Raw genomic sequence first — 21,110 nt, 5'->3', positions numbered from 1 at the left:
TTAATAATTCATTTACAAGAATAATAAATGTGCAAAGCCTTCTGGTTCTGGTGAGCCCTGATTGGTCAACGTCCCAGTAACGAAATAACAAATTAACAAGTTATATTCCATAGGATACATATAAAAAGTATAGCCTAATTCATTTTTATCACTGGATTTAGAATAAACTCGATTAGTCTTTTGATGTAGACAATTAAGGAACAGATTTCCAAAATATATGTTTAGTATGTAGTTGTACAATAAAAAACTATTATTGGTCACACTGGAGGCAACACGATCACAGGGTCACGGACGAAAAATGAGACGGAAAGAAAGGTCCAATGAAATTTCTACGAGTCAATGAGTGGCCGATCGAGATTTTCTGAAAGGTCAATGGTTGTGGCCTCGTAGACGCCATCGGGAAACGTGTGAAAGCTAGAAACGCTCCCACGGAGACTCAATACAAATCTGTCTGGGTCTTCACTAGGAAAAGTGGAAGAATTAGTCGAGTACTTTTTAACTCAGATAACTTATCAATCTAACATTGATAGTAATACGAAAAATAACGTTTTTACTTTCAGTGAAATATATTAAAAACACTACTAAATTAAAAGTTTATTTCTGAGTTACAAACTTTAATGTCTTAGTTGGTACATTTAAAACAACAACAATAATAAAAAATATTATACTGGTGGAAAGTTTCAAATCTATTTCGCTAAAACTGACAGTTCTTTCCTTTTAGATTTTGGAAAATTTTACTAAAAAAACATACAAAGGTTATATGTTTTCTTATGATAAAACCACATCGGGTGACCTGCTGTGTCCACCGACATGAGCCAAACCCCTGATTTTAGCGTTTTAAATCCGAAGACTTACCTCTGTCCCATCGGGGGACATATGTAAAGAAAGGACGCTAAGGTGATCCCAAGAATAGAATAGTATACGGATACGTTAGGTTCTCTTAAGTTGTTTACTTTTGAGAAAGAAAGAATAAGAGGAGATTTTACTGAAGTTTACACTATTACAAGGGGATTCATAGAATACCCCCCCCTGACAACCTGAAGACACAAGTTTTAAATTGTGGTTGACTCACGGAATGAGTTCTCGTCAGTAGTGGTGGAGGCCCACACTTTACAAGTTTAAGAGGAGAATCTACAGTTTTCTGAAAATAAAAGGAATGAGTTGAAATTATGATATTTAGAAGAGTGTGTGTGAAATGACAGATTTAAAGGATTCAAATGGTTCGTTACTCTTCTTAAGATATGTATCTTAATTCAAGTGTGTTCTGTCATTCAGTCCCATAATTCAAGTGTTCTGTCATTCAGTCTCTTAATTCAAGTGTTCTGTCATTCAGTCTCTTAATTAAAGTGTTCTGTCATTCAGTCTCTTAATTCATGTGTGTTCTGTCATTCAGTCTCTTAATTCAAGTGTTCTGTCATTCAGTCTCTTAATTCATGTGTGTTCTGTCATTCAGTTTCTTAATTCAAGTGTTCTGTCATTCAGTCTGTTATTTCATGTGTGTTCTGTCATTCAGTCTCTTAATTCAAGTGTTCTGTCATTCAGTCTGTTAATTCATGTGTTCTGTCATTCAGTCTGTTATTTCATGTGTGTTCTGTCATTCAGTCTCTTAATTCAAGTGTTCTGTCATTCAGTCTGTTAATTCATGTGTTCTGTCATTCAGTGCCTTAATTCAAGTGTTCTGTCAGTCAGTCTCTTAATTCAAGTGTTCTGTCATTCAGTCTGTTAATTCATGTGTGTTCTGTCATTCAGTCTCTTAATTCAAGTGTTCTGTCATTCAGTCTGTTAATTCATGTGTTCTGTCATTCAGTCTCTTAATTCAAGTGTTCTGTCATTCAGTCTCTTAACTCAAGTGTTCTGTCATTCAGTCTCTTAATTCAAGTGTTCTGTCATTCAGTCTCTTAATTCAAGTGTTCTGTCATTCAGCCCCTTAATTCAAGTGTTCTGTCATTCAGTCTCTTAATCCATGTGTGTCCTGTCATTCAGTCTCTTAATTCAAGTGTTCTTTCATTCAGTCTGTTAATTCATGTGTTTTCTGTCATTCAGTCTCTTAATTCAAGTGTTCTGTCATTCAGTCCCTTAATTCAAGTGTTCTGTCATTCAGTCTGTTATTTCAAGTATGTTCTATCACTCAGTCTCTTAATTCAAGTGTGTTCTGTTATTCAGTCTGTTATTTCAAGTGTGTTCTGTCATTCAGTCTGTTATTTCAAGTGTGTTCTGTCATTCAATCTCTTAATTCAAGTGTGTTATGTCATTCAATCTCTTAATTCAAGTGTTGTGTCATTCAGTCTGTTAATTCAAGTGTATTTTGTCATTCAGTTTGTTAATTCAAGTGTGTTTTATCATTCAGTCGCGGGATTTAAAGCTCAATGTTTTCTAAAACGGATAATTTTTTTTTTTAATATTTCGTTTAAATCATGCCAGATAAAACCTAGAGGTTAAAGAGTGATGAACACACCTAAATTAACAAAACTAGTTAAGCCTGACGTATGATTTCAAAAAGAATCCCAGTAGAGTGCGATTTGTTTCTCATCTGTCACAAATCATTCAGTGTTTTCTTTACACGCAGAAGAACTCATAAACTAAGATATACATTGCTGGCCAAAATCTTACGGCCAATGAACATAAAAAAAAGGTGCATTTTGCGTTGTTAGACTCAACCACTTATTTGAGTAGAGCTTCGAAATATGAAAATAAGAAAATGGAAAAAACCTTTTTTAGCACTTAGAAGCACCAAACATGGGACGTAGAAAAGTGGACGAAGGTTTTTGTTCTCTGATGAGAAACAAGTTAACCTGAATGGTCCAGATGGCTTCCAACGTTACTGGCACGATAAGAATATCCCACCGGAGACATTTTCTACACGACACAGTGGAGGATGTTCCATCATGATCTGGGGTGCGTTTTTCCATGGAACAATTGAGCTTCAGGTTATACAGGGGCGTCAAACAGCGGCTGGCTACATTGGCATGTTGGAGAGAGCATCCTTATTGACTGAAGGCCATCACTTCTGTGGAAATGACTGGATCTTCAGCAGAACAACGCTCCAATCCACAATGTCCGTAGGATAAAGGACTTTTTTATGGCGAATAACGTGATTCTTTTGGACCATCCAGTGTGTTCGCCCGAACTGAACCCCACTGAAGATGTTTGGGGGTGGATGGCAAGGGAAGTCTATAGAAATGGACGTCAATTCCAAACAGTGCATGATTTTCGTGAAGCCATCTTCACCACTTGGAATAACATTCCAGTCAGCCTTCTGCAAACGCTTACATTGACCATGCCAAAACGAATGTTTGCAATTATTCGCAATTACGGCCGTGCAGCTCACGAATGAGACCTCTTGTTGGGCATTTCCTATTCTGTTTGGGACTTCTTTTTTATATGGTCTTAAACTTTTGACCAGCTAGTATTTGAGCTAATTTCATAGTGTTCACATTTTCCCTATTAAACGCTAAAAAGATGTTTATTTTCCCTTTTCTAGTTTCATCTTTCGAAGCTCTACTCAAATAAGTGGTTGAGTCTAACAACGCAAAATGCATATGTTTTCTTTACGTTCATTGGCCTTAAGATTTTGGCCAGCAGTGTATAGTGAAGCAGCTAAAACTGTCTCGGGGGTTATTTGTGTGCGTTCAAAATGGTTAAGCTCGTAAACCAAAATTAAATTTGATTGATCGTGTTTGGTGTAGCTGATATTTTCTTCACGATTTAATGGAGATGACAAAGCAAACGTATTCCAATGAAAAGTATATGTGCTTAAAAAATAGTACTTTAATTTATTTCACTGTCTCTGTTAAAATGCACGTCGGAAACTGATTGAAAATGGACTATAAAAATGATTTCTTATTATTTTTATATATAAAAAAACTCAAATGAAATCGATGTTCAAATTAATTTTTAATTCAGAAACTGTTTCTTAATGCCAATAAAAGATTATACCATATTAGAAATAACCTGATAAACACGTCAAAACATAATGTTTAGAGCCAATAAACATAAATCACCTTAAAGTACAAGGCGACAAATATAAAACAAATATATACTTTGTGAGATCTGGTCTTATGAAATTGATCAAATTAAAATATAAAACAAACGTAGAAAAGGAATATGTGAAGCTGCAAACCAGAATATTAAAATAGCCGAAAGAGAGCCAAAATTATTTTGTGTTTTTTTTTTTTTTTTGTAATTTTGCGCGAAGCTACACGAGAGCTATCCGTGCTACTTGTCCCTTAGCTTAGCAGCGAAAGACCCGGGAAAAGGCAGCTAGTAATCACCACCCACTGTCAGCTCGTGAATTACACTTTTATCAACAAATGATTGGTTTGACCGTCACATTTTAACGCCCTCACTGCTGAAAGAACGAGCATGTTTGTGTGAAAGGGATTCAAAACCGCCGGTCGAGTGCCTCTTAACCACCATGCAGGCGGGTCAAAATCATACAAGGTTGTGACTTTGAATAAACTTGTATTAATTTGTGATTGAATAATGACATAATGGACGAGTACTAAAACAAGATGCTTATAAAATTCCGTAAAGCGCTCGACTCGTAACCTGAGGGTCGCGGGTTCGAATCCCCGTCACACCAAACACGTTCGCCTTTTCAGCCGTGGGGATGTTATAATGTTACAGTCAATCCCACTATTCGTTGATAAAAGAGTAGCCCAAGAGTTGGCGGTGAGTGGTGATGACTAGCTACCTTTACTCTAGTCTTACATCCCTAAATTAGGGACGGCTAGCGCAGATAGCTCTCGTGTAGCTTTGCGCGAAATTCAAAACAAACCAAGCACATTTACAAAAATCTTAGCTTCATAACACACTAAATAATGTTCTTAAGTTAACCTCATAAATCAAAGACACGATATTATATACATTTTACGTCCCACAAAAACGTTAACATATTTTCATAGGACTTCAGTTGTCCACGCATATGTTATCTTTGTACGCGTGATTGGTGAGTAGCTTTTAGAAGTGTTACTTAAGTCTTTTTCACAGGTTTTACGTATATTGTTGTTTAGCTTTTTTCACAGGTCAAGTTTTACGTATACTGTTGTTAAGCCTATTTCACATGTTTGGCGTTTATATAATACCAACTCTCACTTTTAAATCACACTAATATTTTTATTTGAAACATTTAAAAACTTAAACCGGTAAACTGATTGAAATATTTTCGGAACCAGTTTATTAAACTTTTAAATGAAATATTTATTAAAAACCGTATAGTCAGACTAAAAACAGTAAAATAATCACATATGTGTACCCTTTATCTCGTATAAGAATGAATATTATAATTCTTTAAAAAGATGCGCCAGTCTCACGCTAATTTTATTAAAATACACGCAAGCATACCGCTTCACATTCTTGACATCAGAGGGCACTTCTCCATGGAAACTACCAGTGAAAAGCCTTTTGTAGGTTTTATGGACACGACAGTGACATACGGTGACCACGAACGCCACGATCAAGCAGGCTCCAGCCAAAGTGGCTGCGGCAATATAGATATTGTGGAAGTGATCCAGTGGAGTGTTTACCAAGTCCAGCATGTTTTTATCTTCACCAAATCCACCAGTGTTCTCAAGTGTGTGTGCAAGAGATTTAGAATGATACAGCATTTCTACTATAAAACACAAGCGAAAATAAACAAAGTCGTTAAAAGTTGCTAAATGTCTTCAACATAAGAAGGTATAAATAATTTAGAAACCTCAAGTAATTATTAGGCTAAGTAGAAATATTGAAGTATGTAAGCACATGAGACAGAACGTAGGCCAGCTAACAGGGATATAGACATACCATACACTAGTTTGTAGATTAACAGTGGTCAAAGGTTTTTTGTCCAAGATCTTATTTGCTTGTTTGAGCGTAAAGCCAAAGAATGGGCTATTTGCGCTTTGTCCCTCGTGGGGAATCGAACATTGAATTTTTGCGATGCCAGTCCTTAAACTTACTGCTGACCCACCGGAGGGGGCTGTACAAGATATAGCATCATCCAGTAAGACTTTCAAGTACCTCACTGGGACAGCGGTAAGTCTTCGGATTTACATCACAAAAATTCGATGTTCGATTTACCTCGGTGGGAATAGCAGATAGCCCGACATGGCTTTGATATACGAAATACAAAGACACAAATAGGAGTTTCAAAAAGATATAATAAAACATCGAATTGCGTGTTACCTATTTTTCTGATGTCCTTCAACTGTTGTCATGTTTTTGATTTATAAATCATTTTCAGCCAATCAACTTCGGAGGTGTTAGTGTATAATGACGTAATTTTTTGGGGCGTGGACATTAATTTAAACAAGTCCTTATTATTTTTTCTCTGAATTGAATCAACAGTTTTATGGCATTCAATTACACTTTAAAGTGGGCTAAAAATCTTACTTATCAACAAGCATAAAATCTTCCTAGCTTAGTATTTCCAAACACATATATTTCTTTTTACCAAACTAGTTATTTTATTAGGCTTACAAAACATTGAACCGCTAGCTGAGATAACAATAACAGACATTAACGGATGTGATGAACACAAAGTTTTAATGCATGCACTTTTAACATTAATTAGTTAGTCCATTATGAATCTGAAAACTCAACATTGTAATTATTTCGACATAGAACGTTTCAGGTATATTTTTGCTTGTGACAAGTCACTGGCCAGAATACCTTTCACACAGTACCAAGAAACATAAGCTATGCTGGAGATATAGTTATTTTTAGGAAATACTAGAGCTGGTGATGTAAGAAGATCTACCGATTGACGATAAAAAGTGTAAAAAACAACAAACAAACAAACAAAAGCATTATTTGATTAAAGATGGTTTTAAAGTATTATTTTAATTCCACAGTAGTTTCAGATACGTTTGCAGTCAAACAATTTTTAATCAATTTCGTTAAGCCTAACTGACTACTTTGATTCTCTAGACATTTGGATTCATTAATTCATATTTATTATGATAAAACACATAATTTTAGTACGAAGCTTAACATAATATTTTCTTGTTTTATAAATCAAACAATAATTTGTTGACAGCTATATTTCTAAAGTAATTTCCCAAACCTTCACAGAGGTCACCGGTGTAGCCAGGTCGACAGGAACAGAAAAAAGTGTCGAGACTAGGCCAACAGCTGCCACTATTCTGACAGGGATTTGGAAAACAAGGGTTGTAATGCTGACTACAGCCTGCACCTGCCAATAGATAGTCTCAATTTATTAATATATTACAATAACATTCAATTTTTGTTTGTCACGGAACTATGTGCGTAACTTATTATTGAGATACGCATGCGCACGCACTTGATTTCAATGGATGTAAATATACTTTAGAAAACATTTTGTACAACAGCATATTAAAATTTATCAAAGTTTAAAAAAAAGCATAACGTTACTTCGTGAAAAATATTATAAGTTTATTTATTGATAAGTAAATACGGTAAAGTTTAACTCTAACTAAGCTAAAGCAAAAAACAAACGTTAGATAGAGTGTTAATTTATCTCTTAAGTCGTACTTAAAAAAGGCTTAACTAATGTTAGGCCTAAAACAAATGGTGTTGTTAATTTCGATGTTTGCAATTAGAATTATTTTGTATTATTCTATAAATCCTGTATTCAAATAAATACGGTTGCAATAAAGATACAATTTTCTCGCAAATGTTTTGCAAATTCCTGCTAGTATGTATTGAAAGAAAACATTCTTAATTGTTAAGTCGGTAGTTTTTTACATTCTCAGTCTTATTTACATACATTAGCTTACAACTAAGCCTTAAGTTACGGACTCATGCAAGAGCATTATTACTGACGTTATAAGTCTGGCATAATTAGCTGGTTATAGCACTCGATTCGCAATCCAAGGGTCGCGACTTCTAATCCCCATCCCACCAAATACGCTCATCCTTTCAGCCACGGGAACGTAATGATGTACAGTCAATCCTACTATTTGTTGGTAAAAGAGTAGTCCATAAGTTGGCAGTGAGTGGTGATGACTAGCTGCTTTTTCTCTAGTCTCACACTGTTAGGGCCCGGCATAGCCAAGTGTGTTAAGGCGTTCGACTCGTAATCCGAGGTTCGCGGGTTCGAATCCCAGTCGCACCAAACATGCTCGCCCTTTCAGCCGTGGGGGCGTTATTATGTGACGGTCAATCCCACTATTCGTTGGTAAAAGAGTAGCCCAAGAGTTGGCTCTGTGCGAAATTCAAAACAAACAAACAATACACTGTTAAATTAAGGTCAGATAGCTCTCGTGTAGTTTTGCGCAAAATTCAAAACAAACGAAACCAAATTAGCGATATATATTAACCCAGTATCTCCTCTATACGCAAAACGTGGACTTACATCCACTTGATCAAAGTCCAGTCGATGTACTAGAGGGCGTAAGGTACAATTTCTGTGGAATTTATTCATCGTGTAGCTCGAGAACAATTTGACCCGTTCATGGTGAAATATGACATAAGAGTTTAATTAAACAATTACAAAAAACGGTAACAATTGTTTTAATACAACTAGTTGCCTTTTATGGTTTATTTAAATATTGTTTCATTAAATATTTCTGATCCTTTCTGGGTCATATCCATACTATTTTAAATATTTTACTTCGAGGTAATAGGTCGTTTATGTTTTTTTCTCACGTCCTTCGTGCACCTAGCAAGCCATATAGTAAGCATATCTTAGATCAAAAAATAATTGGAAACATATTATTGGTATTTAAATGTCCTTACGCGAGGAAAAAAAGTATCCTTTAGAGTATGCACACATTGAAGTAGTAAAACAAAACTAAAGTCAAGCTATTTCATCCCATATCAGCGATTAACACTTTTATCCTACAGCTTGTGAAAAAACGTATTTCTAAAACTGGTGTGAAACGTAATTTCTTTTGCAACTGCATAATATCATATCTTATTTGGATTACGTTATGCGTAGAAATACAGGGCTTAAGTACGACTCAGTTATTACATAGTTAAATAGTTCAATGAAGAAAGACTATCTGATAACTAACTAATAAAATGAAACGATACGAGAGAGTGAAAGACATACCACTGTAGCCTCTATGGCAGATACAACTATAATTGTTGCCTTTGTCTACGCACTGTGCTGGATTAGGGCAAGGGTTAGGGTTACAAAGGTTTACTTTAACCTGACATCGTTTGCCTTTGTAGCCTGGACCGCAGTGACATTTGTAACTCGCTACTAGGTCTTCGCAAGCTCCTCTGTTGACACAAGGGTTAGAATCACACTCGTCGTACTCGAACTCACAGTGATCACCTCCAAAACCTGTGGAAAATTTAGCATTAAAATTAATACATGACATGCATTAAAGAAATTATATTTGCAAATAAAACCAAACTTATGAGTAATAAATAATTTTATTTATTGCTTTTGACGGTCATATGTCATGTGGTGTTGTAGCCTACAGTTGGTTGGTTGGTTTGGTGTTTTATGGCGCAAAGCAACTAGGCTATCTGCACCGTAGCCTACAGAGTGTATAGTTCTTAATTATTCTTGTAATTTATGGTATGCGCACGTTTTAATGACGTCACGACAGTACAAATTGCAATGTTAAGCGTTACTTATGCCACGCCATTTTAATGTCTACTGAATGACTGACAATTGTAACGGATTTATCGTTATTTTAATACGTACGTGTGTTTCAGTTTGATGCATGTGACTATGTTGTTGTATGTGTATTGTGCAAGTCCCACTTATTCTGTAAATTTGTACAAGGTTCTCGAGAGCAAGAATCAACATTATGTGGTTTACGTGTTTTCGAACATTATTGAACATTCGAGAATCTCGTCTAATTCTCATAAAAGTAGATAGCTGAGAGACAGAATATTATTGATCATCTACAGTCAGTATACTATACTAAGTTACAGTCAATATACTAAACCTTAGAAGCTATAATTGTGATCAATGTTATTAATAGGAAAACTGCAGAACAGGATCAGGAAAGTTTATAGTTTTCGAACATTACAAACCCTTCAACTTCAGTGAATAACTTCGAACGTTATTATTTCTACGAGAGCATTAAATAGCTACACTGGATAAAGGCAGTTTGTAATTGGAGTGAGGTCAGCCAAGGAAAGACAGCGTTAGCTTAAGTGAGATGTAACAGTATCAATTCAGAATTAATTTGCCCATCGTGGACCTAGACTGTCGATAAAATATTCAGTATAGTTTGTAAATTCTTACACAGAAACCAATATTTTTAATAATTATCTATAATAACCGTTATTATAAATTGTATTGTTGTTTGTATAATTAAATATATTGTTTGTTGAGAAAGAAAATCGTGTGTTTTAATCTTGTCAGCAAATATCATAAATTTGATTTATATTGACATTTATAAATTAACTACTAAATTCAAATTCAAATTACCGGTTATCTGAAATCTTAATACATTACCCAACACACTACTGTATAGTGATTTTGGGTGTCTAAAACAGGTGATCATAGCAAGAGGCCTTCAGCCTTCTTTCAGAGAAACCAAACAGATTCGAAAACCACAAAAGAAGCTTTTACCAACAGGTGTTGGACACCAGGCAGTAAGAGAAACGGCGACCTTATGATCTTTAACATTTTAAAGTAAAGATGTTTGTAAAAGTACAATCTGTACTTGAATACTTTGTGAGTGCACATGACAACGAGATTATGACTCAGCTTCGTAAACACTCATTATAAAATTGCAAGCCTTTAAAGCTAATGCAACATATTCTTGAACAAGAGAACATTCAGTGATGACACAGATGAACTTACCAGGTAGACAATAACACGTGAACGTTCCTTTACCATCTTCACAAACCCCATGGACACAGGGACCAGACAGACACTCGTTAATATCCGTCTCACAGTTCCGACCAGTGAACCCTCTTGGACAGTCGCACCAGTAATTTGTTTCATTTTCCCAGCAGATGGCGTTGTTCAAACATGGCTGCCCATCACATAGATTTTCTTCTTCTTCACACAATTGACCACGGTATCCTTTCAGAGCAGGAATGTAAAAATGAGATTACACAACATTATGATTTATGGTCAGTATACTAGGAAGTAAACCATAAACCACTTCGGTTTAACAACACTCGCAGGTTTAACACGCTTTAGTAGAAACGGTGATTTAACGGAATCCTTAGTCGAGTAAACCGAAATTGTGCATTCATTTTATGCTTTATTAGACACATTTATTAAACTCCCATGATATTTCAATCTGAAATTAGAGCCCAAATAATTCGGTATCGAAACTAATATTTAAAAAAAATGTTGGTTAAAACCAATCGGTTTCTGTTGTGCTGTACATAGAAACCTCCTTTACTTAGAGTAGCAATGGTTTCAAGCAAAAGTGGCAACGCCCATTCAATTAAGGAAATGCATGTGGGGAATTTTCACTCTTACTGGATAACTATTATCTATCGTACTTTTACACCATATTTTTATGGGATCTATCATAACATATTATTTCCCAAGGGCATATTTTGTGCTTAAAATATTAATCATAAAGTTATATTATGCTTACGCATTTACACGCACACACACAAACAATACAGAAACAGAGAATTATGTGAACTAATACGTGAACATGTATTGAAGAGCACGGAAATGTTTTGTTTAATTGTACAGCAGTTTATAACTCTGGCAAAAACATTTTAGTTTAGGCATCTATAAATATCCACTGTATCGATTTCAAAGCAAATCTCCTCACCCTTGATTGTCATCATAACTATTTCCCGTTTCTTTACACTCATTTGACATTTTCTTATGCGAACTCTATCTGAAACTGCATTTTTCGGAGACCAGATTGTAGGTGATGCATTTTTATTTGGTATTTAAAGGTGGATTATCTAAGGTCCATATCAATGTTACTTTTCACAATCTCCTAAAAGTTCACTATTGACGTTTCACTACCATAAGTTTAGGGTCCTTAAACTGGTGTAACAAGCTATTGGATTAAGAATTCTAGGATCTCGGATTATAAATGTGGCCTTGTGGTTAACGTATTGGACTAGATATCTAAGGGTTCCAAATATGGCTTTGTGGTTAACGTATTGGACTAGATATCTAAGTGTTCCAAATATGGCTTTGTGGTTAACGTATTGGACTAGAAATCAAAGGCTCCAAATGTAGCCTTATGATTAATGTATCGAACTGGAAAACTAAGAGTCACGGGTTCTAAACGTATTAGACTAGACATCTAAGGGTTCCAAATATGGCTTTGTGGTTAACGTATTGGACTAGATATCTAAGTGTTCCAAATATGGCTTTGTGGTTAACGTATTGGACTAGAAATCAAAGGCTCCAAATGTAGCCTTATGATTAATGTATCGAACTGGAAAACTAAGAGTCACGGGTTCTAAACGTATTAGACTAGACATCTAAGGGTTCCAAATGTGGTCATGTGGTTAAGGTATTACACTAGAAATCTAAGGATTCCAAATGTAGCCGCCTTGTGGTTAAATATTGGACAAGAAACTTAAAGATTCCAAACGTGGCCTGGTGGATAACTATCGCACTGTGAAACTAAGGGTCACGGGTTCTAAACATGGTCTTGTGGTCAATGTATTGGACTAGGGAAGTAAGGTTTTGGGGGTCTAGAAGTGACACTATTTAGCACTCTTTACATCTTAGCGTGTTATCAGAGTGACAGTTAAACCTCCTATTCAGTTAAGAGCAGCCTCTTCAGGCGGCGGGTGCTACTGATTGGTTGCATTTCCCCTTGTCCGACAGTTCAAAATTATGGACAGATGCCTAACTCATAGGGATATCTGACTTGGCCGTTTCGCCCCGAATGAGTAAAGATCACACCAGCTGTTTCTAAGTCGAAAACCCAGGATTTAATATCGAAACTACGACTGCCATATAAAGTCCTTCTCAGGTCTTGCCTGAAGATAGCAGCACATTAGCAGCTGGATCTAATTAGTAAATATCATCTCATATTACAAAACATTAACTAATTAATAATTAGACTTATACGAACGTAAGGCAAGTAGCCAGCCATAAGAAATATTCTTGATGTGTCTGAGTTAAGTAAGATGCAAGTTTTAGAATAGTCTCTCAAAGACAGTTTTAGTCATATAAAAGAAAAACTACGAAGAGAAAATGAATAAAAACAATATCTTTAGAGGGTATGATTGCACACAGATTCTTTACTGATTTGGGCCTTGTTTACTTTATTTCCAAGTATCAATGAGGCCTAGTAAACAAGGGAATGTTTTATGTCTTTCACGTAATGTTATATATAAAATATTAATGCATTTTCTATCCTTTGAAAAAAACACAACAAAATAATACTGGTGTGCCGAAGGACTAAGAGTAATAAACCCCTTTAATAGTTGAATCAATTAGTGTTAACTTATGAAAGTTAAACTTATCCTTATCAGTGTCGAGTTGATCTAAAGTCAGAATGTCCACGAAACGTTATCAAGTCTGCCTGTGTTCCCTTTACAGGTCTTTAGTCCTCCAGTATTACCTACCTCTCAACTCATCACCACCCGTTTTATCTTTGAATCGTGTGGCGTTAAACCAAATACAACACAAAAAAACTAGTTTGACGTTTTTCACGTAAACTAAGCGAAACATTTACCGTGAGAACATAAGCAACGGTAGCCAGCATTTCTGGTCCCGTCTGTTACATTGAAACACAATCCACCATTTTTACATGGGTTGTCACGGCAACTGCCCAGTTCTTCGCAGTGACGGCCCTTGAAATTTGGACAACACCGACACATGAACGACTTCTGTAATAAAATAACAAAGTTATGAAACCACTGGCAAATCGTCCTTAGTGCTGATGTCAAGAGAAATGAAAACGAGCTCAAGCTTTTAGTGTTGTTTTTGGAATTTCGCGCAAAGCTACACGAGGGCTATCTGCGCTAACTGTCCCCAATTTAGCAGTGTAAGACTAGAGGGAAGGCAGCTAGCCATCACCACCCACAGCTAACTCTTGGGCTACTCTTTTACTAACGAATACTGGGATTGACTGTCACATTATAACGCCCCCACGGCTGAAAAGGCAAGTATGTTTGGTGTGATGGAGATCCGAACCCGTGACCCTCAGATTACGATTCGGGCGCCTTAACCATCTAGCTATGCCAGGCTTAGAAAAAAAAATTAAGAAAAAAATTTTGAGTTTGTTGTTGAGTGTTAAGATACACAATGAGTTATTTGTGCTCTGCCCTCAACAAGATTTTTAACTGTGGATCAAAAATGACAAACAATGTCAGAATTTAAAATCTGAAGTAACGAGAGCGTTAAAACCTAAATAAATTTCGAATGTAAAAGTTGTAAACAAGCTGTTGAAATTCAAGGGATTTTTTCAAAAATAAAAGATAAGATAATTTAAATTAAATAAACCATATTCATCTGCACTACCTAAAAATCATATACTTTCTACTGTGTTTTTATATGTTTTACGAAATATAACACAGACTTCTACCAAACATGGATAAAATGGTAGACACATTCGTAGATGTTACTTCTTATATTATTAAAATTAGTACGGTTAAAGTGCTAAACGTTTTGTCTTAACTAGCATCACCAATATGAACACATTTAAGAACTAAACGTTTTAACACCAAACATGCTCGCCCATTCAGCCGTGGGGGTTTATAATGGTACGGTCAATCCCACTATTCATTTGTAAAAGAGCAGTCCAAGAGCTGGCGGTGGGTGATGATGACAAGCTGCCTTCCCTCTTGTTTTACATTGCTAAATTAAGGACGGCTAGCGTAGATATCCCTCGTGTAGCTTTGCGCGAAATTCAAAAACAAACAATCAAATCATCTTAAGAAGACTTACCAAAATGAACACGTTAACAGTGCATTGTCCATATCTTCAACTTAACAGCAACAAAAATGGAACATAAGAAGCTTTTTGGTTTCGTAACATATACGCCAGGCCTACTTCAGTTATTATCATAAGCATTTAGTTAACTACCTGATGAATACTCTGTCTAAACAATCCATCAAATAATAGTTAACTACGTAATTTAGGAACTGGAGCAAAAACAACCAAAAACGATTTAGTTTAAAATTTCAATTGTACTGAGATCATCCAATATGATAACATTAGTAAGCATCTGCATTATTTTTAGAATTTTGTAATGTGAATGTGGAAGAAACCTTTTAAGACTAGCTTTATATCAACTTCTGTTTCCCTTAAAATTCTAAAATGGCGACTATATTGATTTTGAAGATTTCGTATAGTAAAATCTCCTTATCTAGATGATCAAACGATTTTCTCAATCATTAAATCACTTTAACAAACAGACTTTTTCAAATTACCGCCAGTAAAATACTATTATTTTTTTAAACTGTGTAACTTATTTAATAACAATCAGCTTACGTATCCAACATTTATTATGCTCTCTCTATTCAATCTCAAAGAAGCAAAAACACAAGGCTATATTTGTACTGTCTTTGCATTACTAATGGGTAAAAAGAAAAAAAGGAACAGGATTATTACAAAGTATGTTAGATATTATCATGTTTATTCTTCGCGTAGTTAAGCCTAGTTTGCCATCCCATTCTCAAGGATAGGTTCGTTTGCTTGATGTTTTAGAAGACGTTTGAAATTATGATCAGTGAAAGAGATGCCACATCTCTAAATTAATTGTGAGAACAAAATTAAAAATACTTGAATACCAACAGACTATCATCGTGTTAATAATTTTTCACACAGTTTTCTGGAATAGAATTGTTTTTGGCGCTTTTTCATACTGTTTCGAATATTCGCGCAAAGCTTCTCAATGGCCGTCTGAACTTTCCATTCCCTATTCTGGCCAAATGTTTGTTGTTTGTAATTTAGCGCAAAGCTACACAAAGGGTTATCTGTGCTCTGCCTACCACAGGTTAAATGTTTTAAGTCCGCAGACATATCGCTGTGCCACTAGGGGGCTTTTGATCTAGTAGACAAGAGGGAAGGCAGATAGTCAACAGTCCCGCCGCTAACTCTTGAATTGACCTAACCCACAGTGGGGTCTGACAATTACTCGTATAATGCACCTGAGGCTCCAAAGTACGAAACACATTTTTTTTCTTTTTGGGCAAACGAGACGTGATTCGTGTCTCCTTGGTTTCCATATAGAACACGCTAAACATTAGGACATGCCCTTCTCGCCACTCACCAGCAACAGTCACGAAAGCCATTAGGAACACATTTAATCTATATTGGATCGTACTGTGTTCTGAAAGTGTGTTAAAATGTGTGAAACGTTAAGAAACGGGAGATACAGAGGGTTGAGTACGTTACACGAAAACATTTTTGGAGCCTCATTACATTGTTACAGTCTATATCATTCCATCAGGTCAAACTCTATCTGACGACCAGAAATATTGGCAGTAGCTCTAAGTCGTAGTTTTCATGGCAACTTCATTATAAAGTTGTCATGATAAAAGCATCTCACTTTTCCGTGCTTTCCATAAACCAGCTAGTATACGAAGGTGACGGTTTTCCAACACCCATTTTAACTATCCGATGGTACAGAAACAAATAGGAGCTGCTTCCGGATATTTGACCGTTATATACATACAGTTACGACAGAAAGTGTTCGTACCCCCTGCGTCGTGGGTAGTTTTTTTCCTCATAACTTAAAAAGTTATGGCTAATAGACGTATAGTATATTATAAATATTATACTGACACATATTTACATATTTTTTTATGTAAATTGAACGACAAATAAACTGTTTATAAACAAATAACCAAACATAGGAGGGGCAGAAAGTGTTCGTGCGTTGTGTAGCCTTTCAGGTGAATTACTTGGCGCAATCTCTCCTCATAGCCCTCCATGATTGTTTGACAGTACTCCATTGGTATTTTCTTCCATTCTTCTTTACAGAAGGCCTCCAACTCTTGCAAGTTTTTCGAATGACGCTGAGGAACCCTGGTCTTCAACTCATGCCAAACGTTTTCAATTGGGTTGAGATCGGGTTACTGCGATGGCCACTCCAGAACGCTTATATGGTTCCTCTGCAACCAGGATTGCACATATTTCGATGTGTGCATAGGGTCTTTGTCGTGCTGGAAGATCCAACAACGCCCAAGCCGCAAGTTCCGAGCATCATTCTTGATACAAGTGCTTAACATATCAACGTACTCTTCTTTTTTCATGATTCCGTTGACGCGGTGAAGGCTGCCTACACCGAAAGAGCTGAAGAAATCCCATAGTATGATCAAGCCACCTCCGTGTTTAACTGTAGGGATGGTGTTCTTTGGAAGATTTCGTTCCCCCTTCTTACGGAAAATATTGCGAACATCATTGTGGCCAAAAAGCTCTATTTTAGTCTCGTCTGATCAAAGAATACTCTTCCGATAGGTAAAGGGTGTATCTACATGCTTTCTTGCATACCTCAATCGTGCTTCTAAATGAACAGGCTTTAAATATGGAGTTCTACGAGGACGGTGTGCTTTGAACCCAGAAGAGCGTAACATGTTTGTAACTATGGAGGTGCTTACTTCAACCCCAGTTTCCCTTACCAGTTTCTGTATGTCATTACGTGTTAAACGAGAGTTCCTACTAACTTCTCTGAGAACCTTCCTCTTGGCTCTCTCTGGAATTTTGATGGGGCGTACGGGACGAGGGAGGTTAGCAATTGATCCTGTAAGCTTAAACTTGGCATGTTTAAGCTTGGCAACTTAAACTTAAGTTGTGTATCAATACCGGAAAGAGACACACGAGACTTGCATTTTACAATAATTATTTTTTTTAAATCACTGGACAGTTGTTTCCTGTTCGCCATGATGACCAAGCAGATAATGACGGAGACGGCGTTAAATTGCCGGAAGTACATTTTTTGCTGGCTAAATTCCAATAATTATGAACCCAGTGTCTAGTTCTGGAATGGTATAATGTAGTTTATTCGCCAAACTAAACAACAATTTTACGGGAATATCAGTTTTTTCACACGTTCTGAACTGTACGAACACTTTCTGTTCCTCCTATTTTTGGTTATTTGTTTATAAACAGTTTACTTGTTATTTAATATATATAAAAATTTATGTAGATGTATGTTAATATAATATTTACAATATATGTTACTTCTATTAGCCTACTCGTGATACTTTTTACGTTATGAGCAAAACACCACTCGGGACGCAGGGGTATGAACACTTTCTGTCATATTTATGTGTGTGTGTGTGTGTGTATATATATATATATGTACATTCGCATGCCTTGTTTGGGAGATATTATTGGAAGTCATGTCTCGGTGGACCCATTCAATGGCGGCCTTATTTCCTGTTTGATTATATTGCATACTGTTACTTGGGTTATGAGGACGGATATAGCAATTCGCCTTTTTAATTGAAGATTTTCATTTGTTATATATGTTGTCGCAGCATTTTGCTTATCAAGGCTAGGGTACAACTTTTGTATGGCTCTTTCTGGATGGCCTGGGTGCCCAAGTTAATCCATATTCCCTTTTTTTCAGAACGCAGTTAAACACAGGGAATATTTACGTCTTGGAAATACTAAATGAAATTTATTAATTCAACAATCAATTGTGGTGTCATTACATTATCTAAGAAACGCCAAACAATGTCAGAATGTGATTTTGATAAATTCTTTTCAAGCATGGCTGCGAAACAGCTGCGATTTTTACATGATTCACTGATATGCATATTCAAAATCCATTTTGATATAACATACAAGACAACCGAATACACGATTCAAAATAAAAATGATACATTAAAGTAGTAGGTTTGGAACATTTTTTTTATTATAAAATAGATAAATTAAAGAATATGGAAATTAGCAACAGCAGGAGACAGAACAATTTTCGTGACCATAGCTAAGAATATTTTAGGCTAAATTAGTAAACAACTAAAACAAAATTAATTTGCACTTATGTTTGTTTGTTTTGTTTGTTTAAAATTAATCACAAAGTTACACAATGGGCTATTTGTGCTCTGCCCACAAAGGGTATCGAAAACCGGTTTCTAGCGGTGTGAGTTCGCAGACATACCACTATGCCACTGTGGAGGGGGCGTTTGTTTGGATACGATATTATAGTCCCAACAGACTTCTCCAGAATTTGGTATAAAACTAATTCCTGTTATAATGTTTGAGAAAAAGACATAGAAAGAGAAAATGCTTTGGCTTATTTATATCAATATATTAAATAAAATCATACCTGTGTGTCATCACTAACACAGTTACCTCTTCCTGAACATGGAGCTGAATCTGATGTCTGAAAACAGTCTTGTGACTGAATAGTCAGATTTATTCTCCACATCAGTGTAGTCTGAGAGTCAAATGTCTTCAAGGTCACTATAAAAGTAAACAAATAATAGTGGTAACATACTTGCTGCACGTGTGTAAGATCTCAGATAATATTAATTGTTCTAGGAGTATATGTATGTCAACACCTATATTGTGGCCTCACATAGTAGTAATTGTGTAAAACCTATATTTTGGTATCACTGAACTTCATTTGTTCTAGTATTACACTATGTAAGGCCCTATATCTTAATCTTAGTGAATTTCACTTGTTCCAGTATTACACTATGTAAGGACCTATATCCTAACCCTAGTGAACTTCACATGTAAGGACCTATATCCTAATATTGGTGAATTTCACCTGTTCTAGTATTACACTATGTAAAGTTCTATATCCTAATCTTAGTGAACTTCACTTCTTCTAGATTACACTATGTAAGGATTTCTATCTTAAATTTATTAAACTTGACTGTGTGTCAAGTTATATATATATATATATATACATCCATGGCACATATATATATATGTATATAACCATGGTATACATAAGAGTTTTGATTTTATATAGTAATTTAGATTCATATGGAAGTTATACATGTACATGATGGTTCCCACGTATATATCCATCTTATCCCTTGCACACGATAAAGGCACTTAGATTCACGAATAAGCAACAAATAATATGTATTCCTCCGCGTAATCTGTAGTTTCTTTGCTTATGATGAAGGGTATGTATTTGATAACCTGCATATAAATCTGTGTTTACATTGTCTAATATCCGCAACGATACTTAAGTGATAAAGCAAATGTATCGGTTCTCATATGTATGATGTGATAGACTATTTTTTGGTTGTTTTATTAATAATTAAAGACTTAGGTTTAAGTTATTGTTTGTAAGTATAATAAGAATCGGTGTATCAAAGCTGCAAACCGATAAGAACCAACGTATCAGAGATACAGACAAACAAAAATCAGTGTATTAGTCATATACACGCATACTAACTAATGTATCAAAGCTATAAGTTTACTAGAATTAATGTATCAAAAATACATGATCAGAAGAACCAGTGTATCAAAGCCATCGGTATACAAAACTCAAAATCTCTCTGTTTATTTATTTCCTTGCTTGTTTGTTTGTCTTCTGCATTCACTGCACAGGTCACACTTCCCGCACGTGAAGGTGCTCAAAATTACAATTTTCTTTGATACATACGTCTTTCATCTGCTTGCCAAAGTGCTAATTTTACCGTTACCAAATACATTGAACGAAAAAAATTCTACGCAGTTTTGAGATTTATTTGGTAAGTTTTAGATAACATTACATTAAAATATAGCATTACAGGCCTATTTTGTTACTGATCATTAACTATACATCTACTAATACACCATACATTTAACCACACACACACAAAAATGTACGTAGGATTAGAACGTCGTCTGTGAAAAAGCAAACAGTAGGCTTTGCCTATAAAATAAATTTATTCTGTCAACCATAAAATAGACTAAGTGAAAGGAGCAAGGCTTTCATTATAATATTTATTGTTTAAAATAAGATTAAAGTCGAGTCAACGAATATATTTTATTGTACTTTTCTATTCCCTATGCGGTTTGATAACTGGAAGCATTTTTTTTCTTTTGGTATATTATAAAGTACAATATTGTGTTTTGTTTGCAATATATTTCATACATCAGTGTCGTAATGTGAATATATCACATTTATAAAAATATATTAAATTTAAATTAATGCAAATTCAACATAATATTACATACAGTTCTGAGGGTCGCGGGTTCGCGCCCGAGTCGCGCCAAACATGCTCGCCCTCCCAGCCGTGGGGGCGTTATAATGTGACGGTCAATCCCACTTTTCGTTGGTAAAAGAGTAGCCAAAGAGTTGGCGGTGGGTGGTGATGACTAGCTGCCTTCC

General features: G+C 35.6%; 1 protein-coding gene across 3 annotated transcripts in view; it reads right to left on the bottom strand.

Moving 5' to 3' along the window:
- Nucleotides 1–289: 289 nt before the first annotated feature.
- The window catches only part of LOC143244013 (uncharacterized), a 70,475-nt gene continuing 49,654 nt past the window's right edge, over nt 290–21,110 (bottom strand). Inside the window, exons 4-10 of one of the 3 annotated variants that reach the window (XM_076487954.1) lie at nt 19,101–19,237; nt 13,554–13,707; nt 10,736–10,960; nt 9,017–9,253; nt 7,046–7,174; nt 5,344–5,608; nt 290–462 (exon numbers count right to left, since the gene is read on the bottom strand). In XM_076487954.1, the coding sequence (XP_076344069.1) occupies nt 330–462; nt 5,344–5,608; nt 7,046–7,174; nt 9,017–9,253; nt 10,736–10,960; nt 13,554–13,707; nt 19,101–19,237 (1,280 nt within the window). In that variant the 3' untranslated portion in view covers nt 290–329. Of the gene's footprint in view, nt 463–5,343; nt 5,612–7,045; nt 7,175–9,016; nt 9,254–10,735; nt 10,961–13,553; nt 13,708–19,100; nt 19,238–21,110 lie in introns of all 3 variants that reach the window. The other 2 variants (XM_076487953.1, XM_076487955.1) reach the window with 2 other exon arrangements.

Source organism: Tachypleus tridentatus, chromosome 2, assembly GCF_004210375.1.
Source record: "Tachypleus tridentatus isolate NWPU-2018 chromosome 2, ASM421037v1, whole genome shotgun sequence".
In the NCBI taxonomy this organism is placed as follows: domain Eukaryota; kingdom Metazoa; phylum Arthropoda; class Merostomata; order Xiphosura; family Limulidae; genus Tachypleus; species Tachypleus tridentatus.
This window is presented reverse-complemented; position numbering and strand designations above follow the sequence as displayed.